Source organism: Protopterus annectens, chromosome 2.part2 (genome assembly GCF_019279795.1).
Source record: "Protopterus annectens isolate FY-2018-M chromosome 2.part2, PAN1.0, whole genome shotgun sequence".
In the NCBI taxonomy this organism is placed as follows: domain Eukaryota; kingdom Metazoa; phylum Chordata; order Ceratodontiformes; family Protopteridae; genus Protopterus; species Protopterus annectens.
In genome coordinates, this window is record NC_056730.1 from 743,130,160 (window position 1) to 743,152,816 (window position 22,657).

The 22,657-nt window shown below is 41.6% G+C and overlaps 1 protein-coding gene across 1 annotated transcript in view; it reads left to right on the plus strand.

The window, feature by feature from the left end:
• Positions 1-22,657, plus strand: part of KIAA0825 (KIAA0825 ortholog) — a 1,661,419-nt gene that overhangs the window by 601,243 nt on the left and 1,037,519 nt on the right. Inside the window, exons 8-9 of the mRNA XM_044064463.1 lie at positions 6,089-6,218; positions 16,920-17,147. Coding sequence (XP_043920398.1) covers positions 6,089-6,218; positions 16,920-17,147 — 358 coding nt within the window. The remainder of the gene's footprint in view (positions 1-6,088; positions 6,219-16,919; positions 17,148-22,657) is intronic.

The window sequence follows — 22,657 nt, forward strand, 5'->3', positions numbered from 1 at the left end:
AGCATGGGAAGTCTCTGGGACAGGAATCTGTCCCTCCAGCATATCCTATTTATTGTTGTGGTGAGGTTTAGATCCCTAGAGCATGTGGCTCAAGGGGATAAGGTTTTCTTTAGGTGGAGCATGTCCATCAATTCTGGGTTGGACATTGCCTTGTATGTCAGGCAGAGATCACCTCTGAGTAGGCGGTATGTAGCTGACTACAGATGGAGTTTCTTCAGTCGAGCTGCATAGGGCATCTGTTTGAGGCCAGTGATCCTCTTGGTGAGGTACTTCTGTGGTCTTGCCAGCTGTTGCAAGTGTCTTTTAAGGTACATCCCAAATGGGACATTGTACTCTATGATGGGTCTGATGAGTAGAGGGGCACAATGACCTCTTTTGATCAGGATGCAAACTCTTTTGTGATTATGTGGGCCACATAGAAGGATTTTCTAACCACTTTGGCAATGTGATTATCAAAGGAGAGATTACCATCTACTTGGGTCCCCAGATCCCTTATTACATTTTCCGTATTTAGGGGACTACCACCTATGTGGTAGTTTGTGGGTACTTCGTTTTTTCCAAGGGGGATGACTATGCACTTTTTGGCATTTAGCTTGAGGCCATGATTTTGAGACCAGGTATCCGTCTCAGTGAGACCCTTTTGGAGGATGTCTGTGTCAGCCGGAGAGTCAGTTATAGCCCCAAGTTTGCAGTCATCTGTGAACTTGGTCAGCCATAGTCCTCCTGTGCTTGCCTGTACCTCTGAGAAGTATATGCCGAACAGGAGGGGTCCTAGGACTGAGCCCTGGGAAACACCACTTCTAACCAGTTTCGAGTCCGACCTAGCTCCCACAACTCTCACCATGTGGGTTCTGTCCGTGAGCCAGTTGGCAACCCATCTTGTGATGTAGGGGTTTATGTTCAGGCTGGTGAGCTTGTCTATAATACCAGAATGGGGAATGGTGTTGGAGGCCTTTGCGAGGTCTAGGTAGGCTATGTGTACCACCTTTCCCTCGTCTATAGCCTTGGTAACTGTCTCAAAGAAGTCCACCAGTTTAGGAGGCATGATCTGCCCTTAACAAAGCTGAACTGGGTAGGGTCCAGTGTTTGGAGGTTCCCAATGTCTCTGTTAATGAGTCCCATGATGATGCGCTCCATAGCCTTGCAGACCAAGCTAGTCAGGCTTATAGGGCGATAGTTCTCAGGGTCTGTTGTGGCTCCACCTTTGTGGAGTGGAATAACCGTTGCTGTGCACCACTCTATGGGTACGTAGCCTGTGGAGAGGCTGAGTTTGAACAGTGTGTTTAGGTGAGGGGTTAGTTCGTCTTTGAGCTCGTGTAGGATGCAGCCTGGGATGCCGTCCGGTCCCATTGATGGTGTGTTTTTGGCTTTGGAGAGGGCTGTTTTATCCTGAGTGTCTGTGATTTCAGGAGCTCTACATACTTCTGGTATGGATATAGGCCCTTTTGGGGGTGAGAGGGGGGGTAAAGTTTGCACTGAACCTGTTTGCCAGGATGTTGGCGATATCGGTTGGTTCAGTGTATTTTGTGCCATTCTGCACTAACTCTGAGCAGATCTGAGCAAAAAAAAAAAAAAAATTGAAAGAATACATAAAGTGGGGGGCTGTGCCCCCCACAACCCCCTATTTAAATATACCAACTCCGAGATTGCACTACAGTGCTGAAAACGTTAAAGTAACAGAAGCGGCCAAGCGAATTCTTTCCCTGGGAAAGAGTTTGCGTAAAAAACGCTTAGCTATTTTGCCTTTTCGTTGTTTTAAGTTCGACCAAGATGCATTCGATAGAGAATGCATCTTCGGTCATCTAATAGGAACCCAAATCAATCCTTAAGCCTTCCCAGGTTCATAATTTCCTCGGTTGTAGGCTTCAGATCATTCCCATTATGGCATCTCTCCCTACCCCCAAGATTCTGTTCCTGACAGTATTTTTCCAGTCTCTTCTTCCTCTGCAATAGCCACAGAGTTTCTCAGGGTTCTGGGATTTATGGCCTACACCAATCCCATGTTCCCTGTCACCAGGCTCCACATGAGAAAGTTGCAGTGGTACATCCTATCATTGTGACTCTGACATTACCACCCTTTGGAGTTCCATGTTCCTCTTCTTCCTTGTTTCATGCTCAAGCTACAGTGTTGGATTCATCAACTCTTTTACAATCCAGGGCTTCCAATTCCCTCTCAGAAGCTGTTCACAGATGCCTCATATGTGGGGGTGGGGAGCATTTTGTGGTTCCCTAAAGGTCCAGGGGTCTCTGGTCTCCTCATCAGAGATCGGATCATATCAACATAAAAGACATGAGGACTGTGCTTTTGGCTCTACAAGCCTTTCATTTCCTCTTTCATCCTAGTATGCTCAGTCTTCACAGATAATACCATAGTGATGTGGTATGTCAAGAAGCAGGGGGGCATGAGGTCCTATCTCCTTTGGAGGCTAGCTCTTCAGGTCTAGGATTTAGCTGTCTTGTATCAGGCAACTCTTCAGGCTGTTTTTTTTTCCCCTCAGAGCGCAATCTCATGGCAGACTCTTTGAGCAGGTTCAGAACACAGGCTTACTAGTGGATGCTTCACAGAGATATATTCCTGGACATAGTCCATCAGTAAGGACAAGTAGATCTTTTTGCCTCACCTCTGAACAGACAACTTCCTCTATTCTGTTCCTGAGTCCCAAGTCTTCTGGTTTAGAAAGTCGATGCCCTGCCTTTTCCCTGGAGGGGAATGTTTCTGTATGCTTCCCCCCTTCTTCTTTTGTAACAAGTTCTGCACAAGATTGGACAGGACTCTCTCAAAATCTTACTGGTGATTCCTTTTTGGCCCAGACAGCATTAGTTCCTCCTCCTTTCTCAGTTAGCCAGTGACAGTCACCACAGATTCTCACCTGGTGGATCTTCTCACACAAGGCAAGGGATCTCTTGTCCATCCTTACCTGTCCACTCTTCAACTGACATTGTGGGTGATAGTGTTTTGATCCCTTTTAGGCACCTCTTTTCTGAGGATGTGCTCCGGGGTCTGCAGGAGGCCAGGAAACCCGCTACCAGAAAATCTTATTTGTCCAAATGGAAAATGTATTCTGGAAACCCACTACCAGAAAATCTTATTTGTCCAAAGAGAAAATATTTCCTGTCTAGTGTTTTTCTTGCCATCAGGATCCCCTATCTGTGGAGGTTCCCCTGTTTCTCTGTTGTTTGTATGACCTGCTCCATGCTGCATCAGCATATTCTTCCGTTAAATCTCAACTGTCAACATTTTCTGCTTGTCTGGCCTTGCATCCCCCCTCTGGTCTCTAGGTTTGAGGTCAAACAGCTTCTTGAAGATGTCCTTCATATCAGGTTTCCCAGGGAGCATGTTCTACCTTTTTGGGACCTCAATTTTTATCTTTGAAAAACTGACTTAGGCTAGGCTGAGCTTGATTCTTCAGCTTCCTTACAACGTTGTACTTGGAAGACTGGTCTTCTTTTAGCTCTTACTTTTGCCAAGGGAGTGCCTGAACCTAAGGCTCTCATGGCTATTCCTCCTTTTTTGTTTTTTTTTTTTTTCCACAGAGACATGGTGTCTCTTCATATTGATCATTATTTTATGGCAGTGGTGGTCAATGAGTTGTCCCTTAATCAGTCTATTCATCTTCCTTCCTTTTTTCCTTCTTTGCATTCTATCAGTGAGAAGGTTCTTCACACCTTGGATTTGTATAGACAACTCAGATATTATTTAGATAAAATGAAGGTTATTCAAAATATGAGCAGTTTTTTGTTTCCTTTCATCCTAGGGCTTTGGGTTTGGCTGTTTCTAAGCAAACCATCTCCTCCTGGATTTCATTTTGTTATTCTTTTCATGGTAAATGTCTTTCCTCGACTGTAAAGGCACATTCTGCTAGGGTGGTTGCCTCTTCTGTTGCCTTTTTTATGGGTTTGCATACAAATTCCATTCTTTTTGCTTCTACTTGATACTCTGTTCATACTTTCACTAAACATTATAAGTTGGATGGTATTTTCAAGGCCAGAGAAGGTTTTGCCAGGACTATCCTGCATGGGTTTGTAGAGGGCTCTTCTTGTGCCTTCCTCCTCTCAGGTTTCCTCTTAAGCTCTTGTACTCTCCATAGGTGAAGATTATTGCAACAATAATATGGAAGGACATTGTACAGCTGTGTAAAACCTTACCATAACAATAGCTGCCCTTACCTTCACTGTTGCAGGATTCAGTCCCTCTCTCCTACCCCGTCTGTCCTAGCACTTGCCCTGTATTTCTGTTACATACCTGGACAAGGGGTCCCTCTTCCTTTTTTCTTTCTGGATCTACATGTTCTCCTTTGTCCCTGAGGGCATTCTGTTCTGTGTGTGCATCCATGTGTCACTTTTATGCCCTATGCCTTGTGTGGGGAGCATACATGTGATGTGTGGTACCTATAAGAAACAAACGCTTGGTATACTGTCTAGACATTGGGCTATCCTCTGCAGGAGGTCCCATACATGAAGAATACTGCAATAGTGAAGAGAAGGACATCTACTGTTATGGTAAGATTTTACATAGTTGTACTTCCAGTCTTCCTCATACAGGGTTATCCATGCTGTGCAATGCATCTTACTGGCTTACTTTTGTGGCGTGATTGTTAAGATGAGCTGTTAACAAGCTGAAGTGCGTACTACTTGAATTTCATCGCCCTTTGATTGTATGCTGCCTTGTCAGTTTTAAAGACTTAAACATAATGCATTTACTTTATGTATTATTTATTGACATGTCAATGAAATGAGATTTCGGATTTCTTATTTTTTGTTACTGAGGATTGCTTGTCTATGACAGATAAAGGCTTGCTACTTTGGAACACTACCTGGGTTTCATGATTTTTAGAAATGTTTTGACCCTTCCGTGTTTTACTGAGCCCACCAATGAAGTTTTAAGACCACTAGTTTCTTTATTTATTGACATTTGATTACCAGGAATTCTGACTAGGTAGGTACCCACTTTCAGCGGAGGCTCGGGAAGAAAAGTTTCAGTGTTGCAAAAACATTTTAAGAAAGCAAATAATTTTATACTCTTCAAAAGTAATACCCCAAAAATCTACAGTTTAAATAATTGTGGAAACAGTGGTTAAAACGGGTATAACTTATATGACAGTTATTTTTAGAGAAATTTAAGCACTTTATATTGTAATTGAAGATAAGATAATATAATAGAAATAAGAATTGCAATATGAAGTGAGAGAAAAAAAAACAGGTTTATGACATATTTAGGTGGTGAATCAGGGGACAGAAATAAATTAAAGTAAGGAAATAAGTGAAGAAGGGAGGTTAAAGAGGTGTAAGGTATAAATAGGTACTTGTTCATATGTAGAGATATAGTGTTTTCTGGTGTTGAGCAAGAACATAGCCACATTTCGAGAAGGAAATCTTTAATTATGGTTTTAAAGGACTGGAGGGAGGGTTTTGAACTGCTGGAAACAGGTAAGAAGTTCCAGGCCTTAGCAACATGATGATTACAGACCATGTCCAGCAGTTTTCATAAGTTTGTAGACAGAGAGGAGTTTTTGGTCATTAGATTGTAATGACCAATTGGGAACTTAGTTGAATAGTAGAACTTTACGTAAACTACCTGTCTTCTCATTGTTTTGCTTTTTGTGTACTTGAATTTTTTCATTGCTTCTTGCTAGGAAAACTGAAGATGAGTAGAACCACATAAACCATTTGGTCTGTTACATTACCAATAACAGAATGGATTGTTGATTGCAAGGGAGGTTCTACAGGGCATTGTTAGGAAACATGTGATTGGATTTCTACCACCCATCAGTAGAAGGTTTTGTGAAAACTTCAACTGCAGGGTGGACGTTTTCACAAACTGACTTTTGATTTGCATCCCTTTAGAAAGCTGATGTTTAAGATTTTACCCAACTATTGTATATTTCAGAAGTAAATATTTTTGATGATTAAAACATAGGGGAGCAAAAAAAGTTGCAGTGTCCCCTCTTTTACCAGACTGAAAGAAAGATTCCCAATACAAAGTCCTTTTGAAGGTGGTGGCAGGTCTGTGTTACAGTTCAAAGTGAATATGCCCCTGTAAATGGTGCAAGTAATCCTGTTTATTTTTGGTGGCTTATTACTGGCCATTTTATAATGTTAACATTTCTTTCTCAAATGTTACAGGGTTGTCCAAACAAATTTCAGAGGAAGAGTTAATGAAGAAATTGTTGAAAAGTGAGACCAGTTCTCAGACTCATCTATTACTACATGTAGACGAGGTGAGTTTTTTTTCTTTCATTTTACGTTTTTTGACCATTCCCTATTTTATTGTCATGAAAAATGAAAATCACCATAGATATTGCTGCCCTTTATCTAAGAGGACAGGTAAGCTGTTGCATTTAAGGCCAGTGCTAGTATTACTGGTTGGTTTATGTGTGAGATCATTTTCCTGCAGGGCAGACCATAACATTTGTTTCTCAGAATCTGACTTTTTCATTTCAGTTATATATTTGTCAGTGTGTTCTATGGAATTGCATTGTTAAAATGTCTCCTAACTTACTTGCCAGTACACTGTTATTGTGTTAACAATTTAAAAAGGCAAATGTGACCTACTGTTATCAAATAGGATGCCTGCTAGACCTGAGGTAAGTACTAGGCTAGTTGTCCTTGTGGGCCATTTTAAGCCTAAACAATGTACCTTTTGGTGCTTGAATTAATCTATCCCATTTGGAGTTAGATTGGCCATACCTATCCTGTGGTCAATAGTTATACATTATCCGTAGTGGGAATAATTCAAATCATACCATACATAGATTTGAGGGGACCCATTCATGAGATAAAGATTTTAGATGCTGCCTCTATCCATTAATAGTATAGGGGCCAGTCCTGGGGTAAATTTTCTATTTTCCTTCTATAGATCCAACTTGTGCTTGAATATGGACAGTGATGAGCTTTGCTTTACATGGGTGGAGAGTCTGTTTCAGAGCAGCATTATCCTCTGTGAGATAAACCTGTCCCTCCAAATAGTTCTGCTGATGTTACAGAAGAGGTTTAGATCTTGAATATTTCTGATGCCATTTGACTTAATGATGTGCAGTAAATCCATCCGTGTTAGGGTATGCCAGACACAGGTCAGCTGTTAGCAGTCAGTACGATACTAAGTATAGTGACAGGGCTTTGTGTCTGTCCATGTACGACATATTGTTTAGGCCTTGTATCATTTCATTAAGGCATCTCTGTGGGCATTCCAGCTGTTGCATGTGTCTGCACAGATACATGCCAAAGAGGGCATTATTCTCAATGATTTGCCTAATGAGAGCTGAGTAAATGGAGGCAAAGACATCCCTTAATCTAGACACAATCCCTTTTTTTATAAGTTGTGCAGTATAGAATGACTTTTTATGACACTGTTCACATGCTGGTCGAAATTTAGGTCACCATCCGTATAAGTTCATAAATCCCTGACAGCTGGGGCAGCTCTTAGGGGACATATTGTCAATCCCTGGGGTAGATGACTTCCAAAGGATGCATTTTAAAGAGGATGTTTATACCCTCAAGCTGCCTTTTTCCATCTCTACTGTGATGGGTCCCAGCTCCGGGCTAGCAATCAAGGAGTCTCAATCCTCACCCCTGACTTCACTGAGGGATGATCACTAAAAGCAAAGATGGATTCACATAGTGAATTCCATCTTTGAACTGCCGACTAGTCTTACCAAGATAAAATCCATTACAGAGGGTGCAAGTAGCTACATAAGCAATATTTCTGGTGTTACAATCTGCATAGGTTTTTAGCTGATATAACTTTTTAGTAACAGAATTCTAAAAGAGTTACTACTGTTAATTGAAGCACATGGCCTGCATTTCCTGTCAGAAAAAGTGCCATTCTTCAAGGTTGTTTTCTTTGATGGAACCCCGTCCTTATAACAGAGAAATCATTTCAAATTCATCTTGTTTTTAAAACAAAACCTCAGAACTTCACCTACTAATTTTGTCATCCATGTTTAGCATGCATCGATTCTTACTAATAATTTCACAAACCTGTGAGACTTCACTGTTGTATGTAAGCATGCATCTTAGGCCACTTTTGTTATGGTTATCTTGCTGTGGTATGGGACAGGTTGATTCTGATGGTCGTATTCTTCGAAAAGTAGGGATGCCCTCTTGTTCTTCTCATATTCCTAGTGGTCTTGAGTCCCTGTTTGGACCTATTGTTGTCTGTAACCATGAACATGAAGACATTTCACTGAATGTTCAGTTTCCTTCATATGTACTTCTTCATCAGTGTGTAATTTGGAGTTGCGAAGTAACTGTCCCCAGATAATATGTAGGTGCACATGTGCAGAAAGCATACTTGTCCTATGCAGAAGGTGGTTCTTCCAACAGTCCTATTTATGTTTACATGTATTAAATCTTCCTTGATCATCCAATAATGATGTTACATCTAGAAACTCAATTACTCGAGTGGATCTATAGACATCAAATTACAAAAAAGTGGTGGTACTTGCTATGTACTCAACAAAGCAAGAAAGTTCATTGTCACTGCCACACCACAGGAGAAAATGTCATCAACAAATCGTCCATAATAAACAATATTGTCCCTCCATATATTCTTGACATTGAAACTATAGTCAGATTCCCATTGGGCCATCACTATATTGGAGTAGCTGCTGACACATAAAGTGCCCATTGCCACTCCCCATTTCTGCCAATAGTGCTCTGTAGATTCTTGAAAGAACTGCATAACTCTTCTAGTGGCTTCTAGAACAATTCCCCTCTTAGTTCTCATGTATGACTTCTCAGTGACTTTCTTATAATCTATACACTTTCTTGATGACTTTCACAGTGATCTTACCAACAGTTCTTTATTTATTGACATTTTTGTACCAGGATAGCTTGACTGTGCCAAATGTACCCATTTTCAGTGGAGGACTGTTGTATCTTCCTTTTAAAGAAGGAGAGTCACCTCCTACTGGTGCAGTTTCTAAATTACGTGTAAAATTTTATTTTAAAATGCACATACACACAAGAACCCAAGTTTAGCAAATATATGTAGATAGACACCACAGTGATATACTCTGTTCTGCATATTAGTGGAAAGCAGTTGCAAGGTTAACTTTTGGTAAACAAGTCTAATACATGTGTAGAAAACAGTCTTCCAGAAATGTCCCAAGCATGTAGTACTGTTGGTTACTAGCCAAATGCATTCTGTTAAAAATAATACCGTAGGCATGTGCTGCTTTTCAGTAAACAGCAGCAAGAAGTCTTGCCATATAAAATGTTACACATCTCAGATGCATATGCTGTCTTCCATTAAAAGAGAGCAGCATGATGTCATACCCACTGTTTGTACTGCCATTAGTTGTTTTCAAGCATGCAGTAGAAATAAAACAGCACAAATGTGTCTTATCCTATATTCACATTTGTTATACATAACTTGTATGTTAACTCCTTAAGTAAGTTATATTTAGACCAAAAAAAATATTCACGTTGTCATCTCAGTTCTCAAGGAAATTAAGCTTTCTATAATTCATAAAACAGATCTAATATTATGTGAGAGTACTTCATCCAGTTACCATGTGTTGCAGCTTAATTGATCTCTCTACATTTAAAAGGTAAAATCAGCAACTGTACTATATAAACTACTGGTCTGTCTTATTAAATCTAGTCACCCTGTGTTTTAATTGCAAGAAGGTCTTAACTGCTTGATGGTCTCCAGTACAATACCCATCTTCTGAAACTTGCAGTATCTCAGACCCTGGTGTTCAAGTGTCTCCATTCAAAAACTCAAGCCAAAGGGAACTTAACAGTTTCACAGATATTGGTGGTTCTTTGTACCTACCATTCCAAAGAATCTGATGATTCCAGGCAATATGTTGAAAATAGTCATACTATTCTGGTATTATTCTCCCCAGGTCACAAAATGCATCTTACTCCAGTGTCAAAGGCACCTGACACCCTTACAGTGACCGCTAATTCATGTAACTATCCAGAAGTCAGCAGGTAGCAGTGCTTTCCTCCTATTTGCAAGTTTGGATGCAGTCTAATAGTGCAAAGATTGTAGTAGTAATGGTGAATATAACTATATTTTGCATGTTTGGCACTTTATTGTGGAACAGAGGTTTACAGTCATTTATAGGCCAACAGTTCATGAAAAGGTCAAGAAAATTCATTTTTTTTGTTTGTAATATACTTTGCAGAATAGGTAGACTGAGTATCAAAAGGAAAAGTGATTTGTTCAGGGGCACACAAGGCGTCATTTGTTGCCATGAGAAGAATTTTAATATTTTTATGTAAACCCTACCATATACTGTCTGTAATCTGCTGTTTAAAATGATTTGTTAGTATCTAGAAAGGGTGTAATCATCCAACTTGATGGATGCCCTTCAGATGGTTTAAATAAGGAGGCAGAAGGGGCAGAGCAATGTATGAAACAAACTTGTTGATCTGATGTTGTCAATTTTCATTTTGTCCTCAACTGATGGGTTTGGATCCGATCCGTTGGATCTGACACGGCCTTTAGAAAAGCTTGTGGCAACTTAGAACTGTTGAGCTTCTTCCTTACCCAGAATGCTCCAACCTCAATTAAATCAGATCTTGTTTGCTGCCTCACAGTGAAAGACGTGGTTATAGACTCTCGAGCTTTAAGATTTAGATAAATGCTTTTTTCTATTTAATAATCCTTTACTTTTGATTTTTTTCCTAGTTGTCTTTCTTTCATGTACTAGCGTACTCTATAAATTACTGTAAATTAGTGTTGTTAGTAATTTCTTTTTCCCTTTTACCCTCTTTCTGTCTTCTCCGACTTGTAGCTCTTAACTACCTTTGTAGACAGTTTTCTTCCCTCTCCTCTTTTCGTTTAAAAAAAATAAATAAATATATAATAATATATAGCTGTATATTTTCTTAAATACTTACTGCTAATTAGTCTTAATAGTTACAGTTTTCTGTTTTGTTGCTCTTGTGCTTGATCTTGGTGTGTTATTCCTAACATTTGTTTAGTTTTCAGGATGTCAAAAAAGGAAGAAAGCCCAACGAGCTTTAAAAATGTAGTAAATGCAGTAAGAAAATCCCTCTTTCTGACTTGCTTGCACTTTATGTGTATTGTCTTGGGCCCCTCCACCTTCAAGAAAGCTGTTCTATTTGTCATGCATTCAACCCAAGGACCTGGTTGAATGCAAGAACAAGCTTATTTTAAAAGGATTAATTCCACCCTCCTTCAGTGAGGCACTATCTGGAGCAACACAAAAGTCAATAAAAATGTCTCAAACGTCTCTGAGCACCTCAACAGCCTATTCAAAGGCCTCGGAAAAGTCTTTAAAATATCTTTTCTGGATCCCTTGGTTCCAAAAAAGAAAAGTCCAAGAACTTTGGATCCAATGGCTTCTTCATATCAGAAGCATATTAAGAAACAGTCTTTGGATTCAGCTGTCTTTTTGGAACCGAAAACTGCCAGATTTAAAGATGTATCCGATCAAACCCTCTCGAATCCAACAAAAAGAATTACAGATGTGGAAATTTTACCCAGGATCAGAAAGTCACTCTCGGCGGACCCAGTTCCATCCAGGGTTCCATCTCCTTTTTTGGAAAGACCTATCTCCTTTAGGGATATCCACTCACTCTTGCAGAAGCCTTACAAAAGAGGATGTGGAGAGGTTAGTGAGAAGGATCCTCTAGGTGCAGAGCCAGCCAGTTATGCTTTTCGCTCTTACCCCATTGGGTCAGGGGATACATGTATCCACTACTCCACCTTTATCAGTTCCTCTACTGACTCCCTTCAAGGTCTCAAAGCCCTTAGATCTGAGTAACCTGGGTCATTCAGCTTCAGATCCAAAGATTGCTAAGAGCTCTTCGGTTCAGTCAGATCAAGAGAGATCTCGGAGCCAATTCTACCCTGTTGGGTCCAAGGTGCTTCATTTGACTCCAAGGTTTTCAGAGTCATCTCTATACCTCAGAACCTCGGCAATAATTAGTTCAGCTCTGACTTCAGCCTCAGATGGACTGTCCTTGGGGCAGGGTTGAGATTGTGGATCAGAGATGTCCTGTCTCGGATCTGGAATCTTATCCCTCCCCAGGGCGGTTTGCCTTTGCAGCCATGGAAGGAGCCCTGTCTGCACCCTTGAGTCAGAAGGTACTTACCCCCTCAGATCTTCTGTGTACATCTGTCCCATCTGTGCATCTGGAGTCTCAACTGACCTCTCTGCAGTTACAGCCAGTAACAAAACCGCAGGCTTGCCCTCACCGGATCTCCACTTCTTCTGACACCTCCCCAGAGTATCCCACTGAGGAGGTCCCTAAGAAGAAAACCTGTAAGAGGATACATTTTTGATTCCCCCACATCTGTCACAGAAGATACAGATTTTGATGAAGATGACCGGTCCCCACGCTCACCTCCTGGGGATGTCTCATTCAGAGATATCTTAGAAATCCTGAAGCAGAGAGGTAGCTGTAAGTCCAGCAATCCTTCAGAAGAATCTGCACTCCTGGAGGCATTCAGTACTGGCCCATCTACCTCCTGGATTACCCCACCTGCTGATGAGCTCATTAACTTGGTCTCACGGTGGGCATGGAAGGGTCCAGACACCATTGAGTCAATTACCAGAAAGCTCGGCAAAATTATGACCGCTCCAGAGGATAAAAAGTTTTGGTCATGTCATGCCATGGTTGTGGCAGTGGCCACTAAGAAGGAACTTTTGGAAGAAAGTTCCTATGTTCATTCCCCCAACAAAGAGTCTTGGACGATGGACAGATTTGGGAAGTGTGTCTATGCTTCAGCAACCTTCACCTTAAGGTTCCTGAACTATTTAGCACATTTCACAAGGCTACACAGGGTTCTAATTAAGGAGCTGTCAGACACCCTCTCAGGATCGGTTTTTGAAGACATGAAAACATCCATCACCTCTCAGTTGATTACACTACAATCAATATCAAACTAATTTCTCATGAGGCTCATTTCTAATGTAGCAGAAAAAAACCTCAAGGGCAGCAGATTCAGGCATTGCCATTAGGAGACACTCCTGGATGCGCTTATGTGATTTTATGGAGCCCTTTAAGTCTTCATTTATCAATGCTTCTTTTGACGGCATGTCTATTTTTGGCCCCAACACATTGTCCAGGTGTGAGAAGAATAGAAAGACCCTTTCTGTTGTGGGCGTATGTTTTTTCACCCCGCAAGAAATCCATTTCAAGGACTCATCATAGCAGTAGGAAAATGTGGTTCAGAAAATCCCAAGGATATTTCCAGGACACATGTGGAGGAAATTCCCCCAGGGGCAGAGGGAGGTGCTCAAATGGTAGATGCAGCTCTTGGGGCAGAGATGGCTCATAGAATCAAGGGTCCAGAGATTCTTTCTTTGGTAAACCCTTTCAGCACTCCTGAAATGAGGCCCAATTGTCCCCTTCTGGAGGCAGTTGGGGGTCATTTGTCCCTGCACCAGAGAGCCTGGCTAGAACTAACAACAGATACATGAGTGCAGAGAATCCCTTCCCATAGGTTATATAATACCATTTAACTTTTATCCTCCCAAGTCAAGAAAATTTCCAATGTTCCACCCAGTCAGAGGGTACAAGCAGCAATTCAGATTCAAAAGCTGCTAGAAAGAGTCATTTAAGAGGTTCCCCCAGACCAGACAGAGTCTGGAACTTACTCAAGATTCTTTTTAGTGCCAAAGAAAATAGGGAACTGGAGTCCAGTTCTGGATCTCCGCATCTTAAACAAATCCGTTTGAAAGACCAAGTTGCAGATGGTCACGGTTCAGTGCATTCTTCCTTTTTTGGAAAAGGACAGTTGGATGTGCTGGATAGATCTTCAGGATGTGTACTATCACACAGTATAAAGATGAACAGGTGATCCAAAAGATTTTTACGCTTCCGGCTAGGAGGCAGTCACTATCAGTTCAGGGTTTTGCCCTTTGGTTTCACCACAGTCTTCAGGGCATTCACCAAATGCATGGTGGTAGTAGTAGCAGCACACATGAGACTACAAGGATTCAGAGTGTTTCTGTACATAGACAGCTGGCACATGTCCGCCCCGATCAGACATCAGCTCATCATGGCAAGACAAAAAGTGATCCAGACGTGCTGTACTAGGAATCAACATAAACTACCAAAAGTCTCATCTAGAACCAAGTCAGACTCGAGTTCGTAGGAGCACTTCTCAATACAAAATCAACTATAGCCTCACTTCCCCTCGCCAGAGTTCAAACAGTAAGATCGCAAGTGAGAAAGATCGTTTGCAGTACCAGAATCCCAGCCCACTTGGTCCTTCAGGCTTTTGGTTCAGTGGTGGCAGTAGTAACATTACTACCTTTAGCCAGATATCACATGTGAATTCTTCAGTGGATGCTGGCCTCACAGTGGTCAATACTTCATCTTCTATTATCTGCTCTGATACAAATCACCAGTATATGCAAGAGGGATCTGTTGTGGTAGATTCAGTCAGAAGAGGTTCTACAAGGATATTTATTCCTCCCATCTGAGCCCAAGGACATTGTGACCACTGATGCTTCTCAGCTGGGGTGGGGTGAGGCATTACCTGGGAAAGATAGTCCAAGGCACTTGGTCCCACAAAGATGCCAATTTGCATATCAGTGTCCTAGAGTTGAGAGCACTGGTTTTAGCATTGCAGGCCTTTCAGAATGCTCTCCCTTCAGGAATTAGTGTGATTCAAACAGACAACATGTCAGTGGTTTGGTACATCAGCAAACAAGGGGGAACCAGATCTTATCCCCTGTGTTGAGAAGCACTCAGGGATTGGCAATTGCTGATATCTTCCAACCTCTTTCTTATGTAACAAAGCATATTCCATGTAAGTCCAATGTATTAGCAGACAAACTGAGCAGGTACATTCTACTACCTCACTAGTAGTCCCTCAATAAGGAAGTGATTTTCCGACAATGGGGCTAGCCTTGCTGCATTCTCTTTGCATCTTCCCTAAACAAATGCAGCAGCTACTTTGCTCTAATTTTTCCCCACAGGGGGAGTCATAGAGGGATGCTGTTCTCTATGATTGGCTCCCCCAGTCTACTTTATGCTTATCCCCCAATTCCTTTGATTCCAAAATTCCTACAGAGAGCTGCTAGTTTGAAGAGCATAGTCATCCTCATTGACCCTATTGGCCTTGACAGATTTGGTTTCCTTTCCTGTGGCCTCATCTAATTCATCAACCCTAGATTCTGAACCCAACTCCAGATCTGCTGTCTCACCCGACAGGCATGATTCATCTGAACCTTCCCAGTCTCCAGCTGACAGCTTGGTTTTTCCATTTCCAGTAATAGTCAGACAACCTATGCGCTCATCTCCTGTTTTGCCACATTTTGTTATCTTCTCTTAAACCATCAACAAGGGAACTTTATGCCAGTAAATGGAAGAGATTTGTACACTGGGCTGTTCAGCTTATACTATGGAGTTTTTCTCCCTGGGCCTCCACTGAAAAAGGGCTTTTGCTCAGATGGACTATCCCAGTTAACAAGTGTCAAATAAATAAATAAATATTGTCCCATTTTCTGCCACGATTCACAGCATTCTCGACTTCTTGACAATACTTTTTAGTCAAGAAGCCAGTGCGTCAGCAGTTAAAGTTCAATTGGCAGCAATTTCTAATTTCCATAGTAGATTTGATGGTTTATCACTCACTTCTGATCATTTTTGTAAAAACCTTTTTGCGAGGCACACTCCTTTTGAAACCTCCATTTAAAGATCTCACCCCTCCATGGGATCTTAATATGCTACTGCAAGCCTTGATCTGCTCACTGTTTGAACCCACACATGAATGTAGTCTTAAATTTCTTTCTTGGAAAACATTATTATTGGCCGTTATTTCTGCCAGATGAATTTCAGAAATTCAGGCCTTGTCTGTGAAGTCCATATATCTAATGTTTCATAAAGATAAGGTTACACTATGCACTAATGCATCTTTTTTGACCAAAATAGTATCAGAGTCCCATATTAAGCAGTCCGTCAATTTACCATTTTTTTCTTTCCAAATTATTCAAACTTAAGCAAATACTTATTTCATTTACTGGATGTTCATAGGCAACTGTGCTTCTTTTTACCTAGAACAAAGGACATCAGAACTACAGGTCAGTTATTTGTTTCATTTGCAGATGTAAAACTGGGTAAACCACTGCCCAAAGTCACCCTAGCCAGATAGCTCACATGCTGCATCATATTTACAAAAAATTGGATATCCCTTTACCAAGGCAGATATGTGCTTATTCAACTAGGTCCATAGCAACTTCGTTTGTTTTTCATTCAAGAGCTTCCATGGATGAAATATGTGTAGTAGCAAGTTGGGCTTCTCCCCATACCTTTATCTCTCATTAAAAATTGGATTTGATATCAAGAAACAGAACATTATTTGGCTCAATGGTGCTTAAGAATATCCTTCCTTGAGTCCATCTTGGAATTTAGGTAGCTGGGGACTCTGCCCCATCAGTTGAGGACAGAATAAAAATTGCCAACATCAGATAAAGAAGTTACGTACATACCATAACGTTCCATCTGTGTTGTCCATTGTCATTCTTCCTCAACTCCCCACCCACCAACCCTCATCCTTTTGGTTTTTCTGGAAGAGTGAGTGGATGTGAAAAATGTATGTACATCCAAGCATTATAAAGCTCCAGATATGGCCTCATGTAGCATTTTTTCTATGTTTACATTTATGTATATTTGTATAAGAATGTTTTCTTTATGCTATAGTCCGCAAACAAGATCTGAGGTAATTGGGGTTGGTACATTCTGGGTAAGGGAGAAGTTCAAGAGTTCTAAGTTGCCACGAGCTTTTGCAATGGCTGAATCAGATCCAGTGGATCAGATCCGAACCCATCAGTTGAGGAAGAATGAAACTGGACAACACTGATGGAACGTTACATAACTTCTTTTAAAGGCATTGTTCAAGTAGTGTGTAAAGTCACTCTTGTCTCCCGTCACATTTTTAGAATGGACAGGTATAAAAATAAACGTTTGTGTTTTATTTGTTATAGCCACCTTCTTTGGAGTTTTGCTGGAGGAACATTTTCAGAGATGTGTCTGTTTCATTAGCCAGTTGTTTAAAATCAGCTGTTGAGGACATCTGCCTTAAGTGCTTACAGTATGAACAGAATGACCAGTCTTCGGCTGCAGGCTATTCCATTAATGTGGTAAATATTCAGCATGTGAAGGGATCTTGTGGAACACTAAACAAAGACGAGCAGCCAAAGAAAGTTGCAAAGGCAAGTACTGAAAAACCGATGGGCCAGGGTTGCACTGTATGCTATTTCCTGTATCTTTCGAATAGTGTGAAAATGATAGTTCATAAATGCAAGTTACAAACTAAGTATGCTTTTTTAAATGTATTTACTGACACTAACCTACTTTATTACTGCAGTAAGTAATGCATTTGTTTTCTTAAATGTTATAACCTTAACTAAACTTATAAGTACAGTTGCACTGTATAATTAACATGTCTGAAATCCACAGATAAAGACCATGTGTAGGAATTTTTCCACAGATATGGAACATGTGTAGGAATCTTTTTTCTTGAAATGGCAAGTATTCAGTCTTCTTAGCTTATTTATTTGAGTTTTGTAAATGCATATTTTATTATTTTCTTTCTATATTGTGTTTTTGTCCTTAGCTTTTATATTTATTTTTGTTGTCTGGTTTTCAGATTTTGGAAGCAAAGTAAAATTCAGAGCCTGCTTTTCATTTTAATGATAGACCTATTGCTTTCTATGCTGGTAAAATAGTTTTGAAGACTACTGATGTGAGGTTGTTCAGTCTCGCCGTTCATTCTTCACTGATGGGTTCGGAGCCTCTCCTCGGCTCCGACACAGCCGACTAGCAAGCTCAAAGTTTTCCAGTAGCTCAAGATCCAACCCCTTATCCCACAATGCACTGCTGGAATTACCTCAGATCTAGTTTGCTGCAGCACGGATCTCTTGGTTTCCAGCATTGCTTGAGACTATTATTGGGAGTTTTCAACTTTCAGCAAGTTTTATATTTCAATTTTATATATTTTACTACTATAACTATATAATATTATCTAGTTAGCAGTTGTTTTCTGTTTTTCCCAGTAAAAATCTTCTGATTGCTTTCGGCCTTTTGGCCTTGGGCCTTTTCTTACAGCTTGTTAGATAGAGTTGCCTTTTTGGGCTTTTTGATATTGGATTGCTAGAATCCTTTCTAACTTTAACCATCTTGTATAGCTAAATAGTGTTGTTACTAGTTGCCTTTTTGGGCTGTGTGTACTGTGTGTAGTTAATTAGATTAATCCTCTCTATCTTATATAGTTGAATAGTGTGTCTTTTTTTTCTCTTTTTTGATTTTGTGAATAGTAGTTAGTACTATGTCTGAAGAGAAGGAAAAGCATCCAAAGTCTGGGTTTAAAAAATGCCCAGACTGTGGACAAAAGATGTCGGTTACGGATGCCCATGTGCAGTGTGTATACTGTTTGGGTGAGGTGCACCTGCAGGAGTCATGTAGTATCTGCCACTCCTTTTCTGCTAGAATGCTTGCAGAAAGGAAGAGGAAGCTAATTGATAGGGGTAGTATCGAACACCCTTTCTCAGAGGCATTGTCTGACCAGGATGGGGCCAGCAAATCATCCAAATCTTCCTCAGAATCCAGGACAAAGAAAGGAAGAAAGTCGGAAAGTGTTGGGACTTCGGCTCCACTGACTTTGGAGCTGACAGTCTGTTGTTTTCAGAACCGGGACACTGCTCCTAAACTAGTTGCCGAAAAACCTCCCTCTCTACTGCTCCAATCAGCTCCATCTGTTCACTGCTCCAGGTCTTCTGTCAGCCTGTCTGATCTGGATATGGACCGGCTGGTTCAGAAACTCTTAAAGGCACCAGGCCTAGCTAAATTGCTGTCGGTTCAGACCCAACCGTCGGAGCTGAAGACCATTACTCCAGAATTGTCTGCTCCTTCTCCGAGCCATACCAGACCTTCAGAGATGGAGGAGCCCGACCTGATGGTTGTGGATCCCTTGGAGCCGATACCTGCTCCATTGTCATCGGCTCCATCTGCTTGGATGTCCTCGGCACCGACCAGGGACTCTAGGAGCCGATACTCTCCGGTCGGGTCCTGGGAGGATAGTTGCACTGACTTGTCGGTGCCGACTCTTCCTCTCGGGGCTTCGGCTCGGGTGAGCTCGGCTCCTACCTTGGGCTCGGAGCCCACGGCTTTGGTGCGGGAGGGGATCGCAGCTCCTCCTGACCCGTCGACTCCTCCTCATCGGAGCCGTGGTGCATTCAAAGCCATGAGGCGAGTGTTGTCTCCTAAGACTTCCTCATCTCAGGGTCTGGCCTCTTCCTCTCCTAAAGTGCCTGTGTCAATTTCTGTTTCCTCCAGTCATCCCAAGCATAGAGACCCAGAGCCTCAGGTAGCTCCACAGGGTGTTCCCTGCACTCCTGAGACCTCTCCAGAAGTTCCCATGGAAGAAGTTCCCAGGAAGAGATTATGCAAGAGGAGGCATTTGGACTCCCCACAGGAGTCCCTAACATCAGACACTGACTTGGATAAATCAGAAGGGTCCCCTAGATCCCCCTCTGAGGGCATCTCCTTTGCGGAGATTCTTGAAATTCTTAAGCAGAGGGGTGATTTGCAGTCCAAGAGCCCTACTGAGGAAGAGTCGGTTCTCCTGAAGGTGTTTGGGTCTCAACCTTCCACCACTTGGGTGTCTCCACCCTACGATGAGCTTATGGATCTTGTCTCTCGTAGGGCGTGTGAGTCACCAGATTCTATGGAGCCTGTCCCTAGGAGGCCTAATAAGTTTATTTCTGCCCCCGTAGATAAGTCCTTTTTGACCAAGGGAGTACCTGTTGATGCCATGGTGGTGGCGGCAGCAGCCACTAAAAAGGAAATGTCTGAGACTTCCTCATCTATCTATCCTCCTAACAGAGAATCTAGGATCATGGATAGATATGGGAAAAGCATGTTTAGTTCAGCGACTTTTTTACTCCGATCACTGAACTACTTGACTCATTTTACCAGACTACAGAGAGATCTTCTTAAGAAATTGGGAGATACTCTTCAGGGTGCTGTAGCTACGAGTGTATCTGACAAAGGTGCTACCTAGCTTGCTACCCTTAATTTGATAGTTAACTCGTCCATGCGTCTCATATCTTACGGAGCTGATGGTTCGAGTAGAGCTGTAGGTACAGGAATTGCTCTTCGTAGGCATGCCTGGATGCACCTCTGTTCCTTCTCGGAGCCCTTCAAGTCTTCCTTTATGAATACCCCGTTTGATGGCTCATCCTTGTTTGAGCCAAAGGTGAAGGAGACTTTGACCAGGTGTGAATAAGAAGGAAAGACTCTGTCTGCCGTCGGAGTCCGTTTTTCCACACCCACTCAACCCTTTCCTAAAGGTCAGAGGGGAGGAAAGATGTGGTTCTGGAAAGCCCAAGGAGCCTTTCAAGACACACGTGGAGAACCCCCCTCCAGAGGCAGAGGAGGGGGTTACAATTGAAGACGCTGCACTCGCGGCAGAGGGGGTCTGCTACACCAGGGTGACAGAGATCACTTCTCTGGTCAGTCCTGCCAGTGCTCCTGAAGGGGAGGCCCAGCTGTCCTACTCTGGAAACAGTCTGGGGTTGCTTGTCATTGTACCCAGAAGCCTGGTTAGATATAACAAACTGCAATTGGGTACAACGTATCACTTCCAGAGGGTATTTCTTACCGTTTTCCACCCAGCCCTTTCCCGTCAAAAAAATCCTGGACGTTCCACCCAGTCACAGGGAACAAGCAACAATAGAGGTACGCCAATTGCTAGAAAAAAGAGTCGTCCAACCAGTCCCAGCAGACCAAACAGGATTCAGAACTTACTCAAGATTATTTTTGGTTTCAAAGAAAACAGGGGACTGGAGACCCATCTTGGATCTCAGCAGACTCAACCAATTTGTGAGGAAAGAGAAGTTCCGAATGGTCACGCTACAGGGAAAGACAATTGGATGTGCTCAATCGATCTCAAGGATGCATACTACCATATAAAGATGGCCAGGCCATCCAGGGATCACCTGCATTTCCTGCTGGGAGCCAATCATTATCATTTCCTAGCTCTGCCCTTTGGTCTCACTACAGCCCCCCAGAGTGTTCACCAAGTGCATGGTAGTAGTCACGGCCCACCTGAGGCATCTAGGATTCCAGGTGTTTCCGTACTTGGATGATTGGCTCCTTACCTCCACCACCAGGCATCAACTTCTTCAAGCGAGAGAGGCTAGTCTGACACTCTGCAATCGGCTAGGCATTACAGTCAACTTCGAAAAGTTTGCCTTGTTGCCATCGCAGCATATCGTTTTTATAGGGACAGAATTAGACACGTCAACCACCACTCTTCGTCTCCCATTAGAAAGGGTTTGTATTCTTCACCAACACATCATGTCCTTGATATCAAAGTACAGAGCACCAGCTGCAGAGGTATTGAAAGTACTAGGATTGATGGCAGCAGCAATCTTGGCAATCCTGTTAGCAAGGATGCATAAGAGGATCCTTCAATGGCTTTTATTCACGCAATGGTCTTACCAAGAACTTCCAATGAATCACATGATCCTGATAATTAATTCCTGCAAGAAGGATTTTCAGTGGTGGTTGACGTCTCTTCATGTCACAATAGGACGTCCCTTCATGCTACCCCCTCCAGTTGCCACTGTGACCACGGATGCTTCCCTGATAGGGTGGGGGGGGGGGCTTTTTTAGGGAAAGACTGCCCAAGGCACATGGACAGATCAAGAATCACATCTGCATATCAATGTCCTGGAGATGAGAGCAGTACTTCTACCATTGCAATACTTTCAGGACTCTCTTCCTCTAGGGACAATTGCAATACAGACAGACAACATGTCAGTGGTCTGGTATCTGAACAAGCAAGGTGGGACCAAGCCCTAAGAGTATGGCAGTGGGCAGTGTCATCCCAGCACTTTCTTTAGCAACACACATCCCGGGCAAATCCAATGTAATAGCGGACAGACAAACCAAAAATAGCAGCAAAATAAACTGGAGACCGCATAAAAACCACAAGGCAGATTTAATAAGCGCTTTCGGAAAAACTGGTACTTTTCCTTCATCAGACATCTTGCAACATAATTAATTCTCCTTATATAACCTTACTTGCAGTTAATTAATCTCAATCAATTAACCAATTATACAAGAAAGGAAAATAAAAAAGAGAGAAACAGTTAAGCAAATGACTTAAACTAAACAGTAGACAAACCTTAACAGCTAAAGACCAAAAATACATAACCTGTTCAATTACGTACACCATTACCTCTTAAATTTAAAGCAAATTACTGTATTATTATTTAAATTCCTATAATTCATTTAAATTCAGTATGTAAAGAATAAATGTATATGAATAAAATAAAATAAACAGAATAAACAAATAAACATTCCCCCAAACCAAAGTGCAGCAGACTTGAATGATGGACAACCCATACGAAAACATTATTTAGAACAATAAAAATCCACTATTCAACTATACATATAATTAGATAGATTAAATATGATCTATACTAAAAACAGAAAACATTATTAAATATGTTACACAGTAGTAAATATTATAATGAATTCATTTCAATTCTTTAATAAATATCCTAAAATTCATTTTCTACTTTCATTTCTAAAATTCTCGTTATAAACATTATAATTGTGACCTCAAACAAATCACCTCTTCAGGGCTAATTTCCTTAGAACACACTTAAGGGACACAAACTCATTTAGCCCTGGTGGGGCATATGCTGTTGTT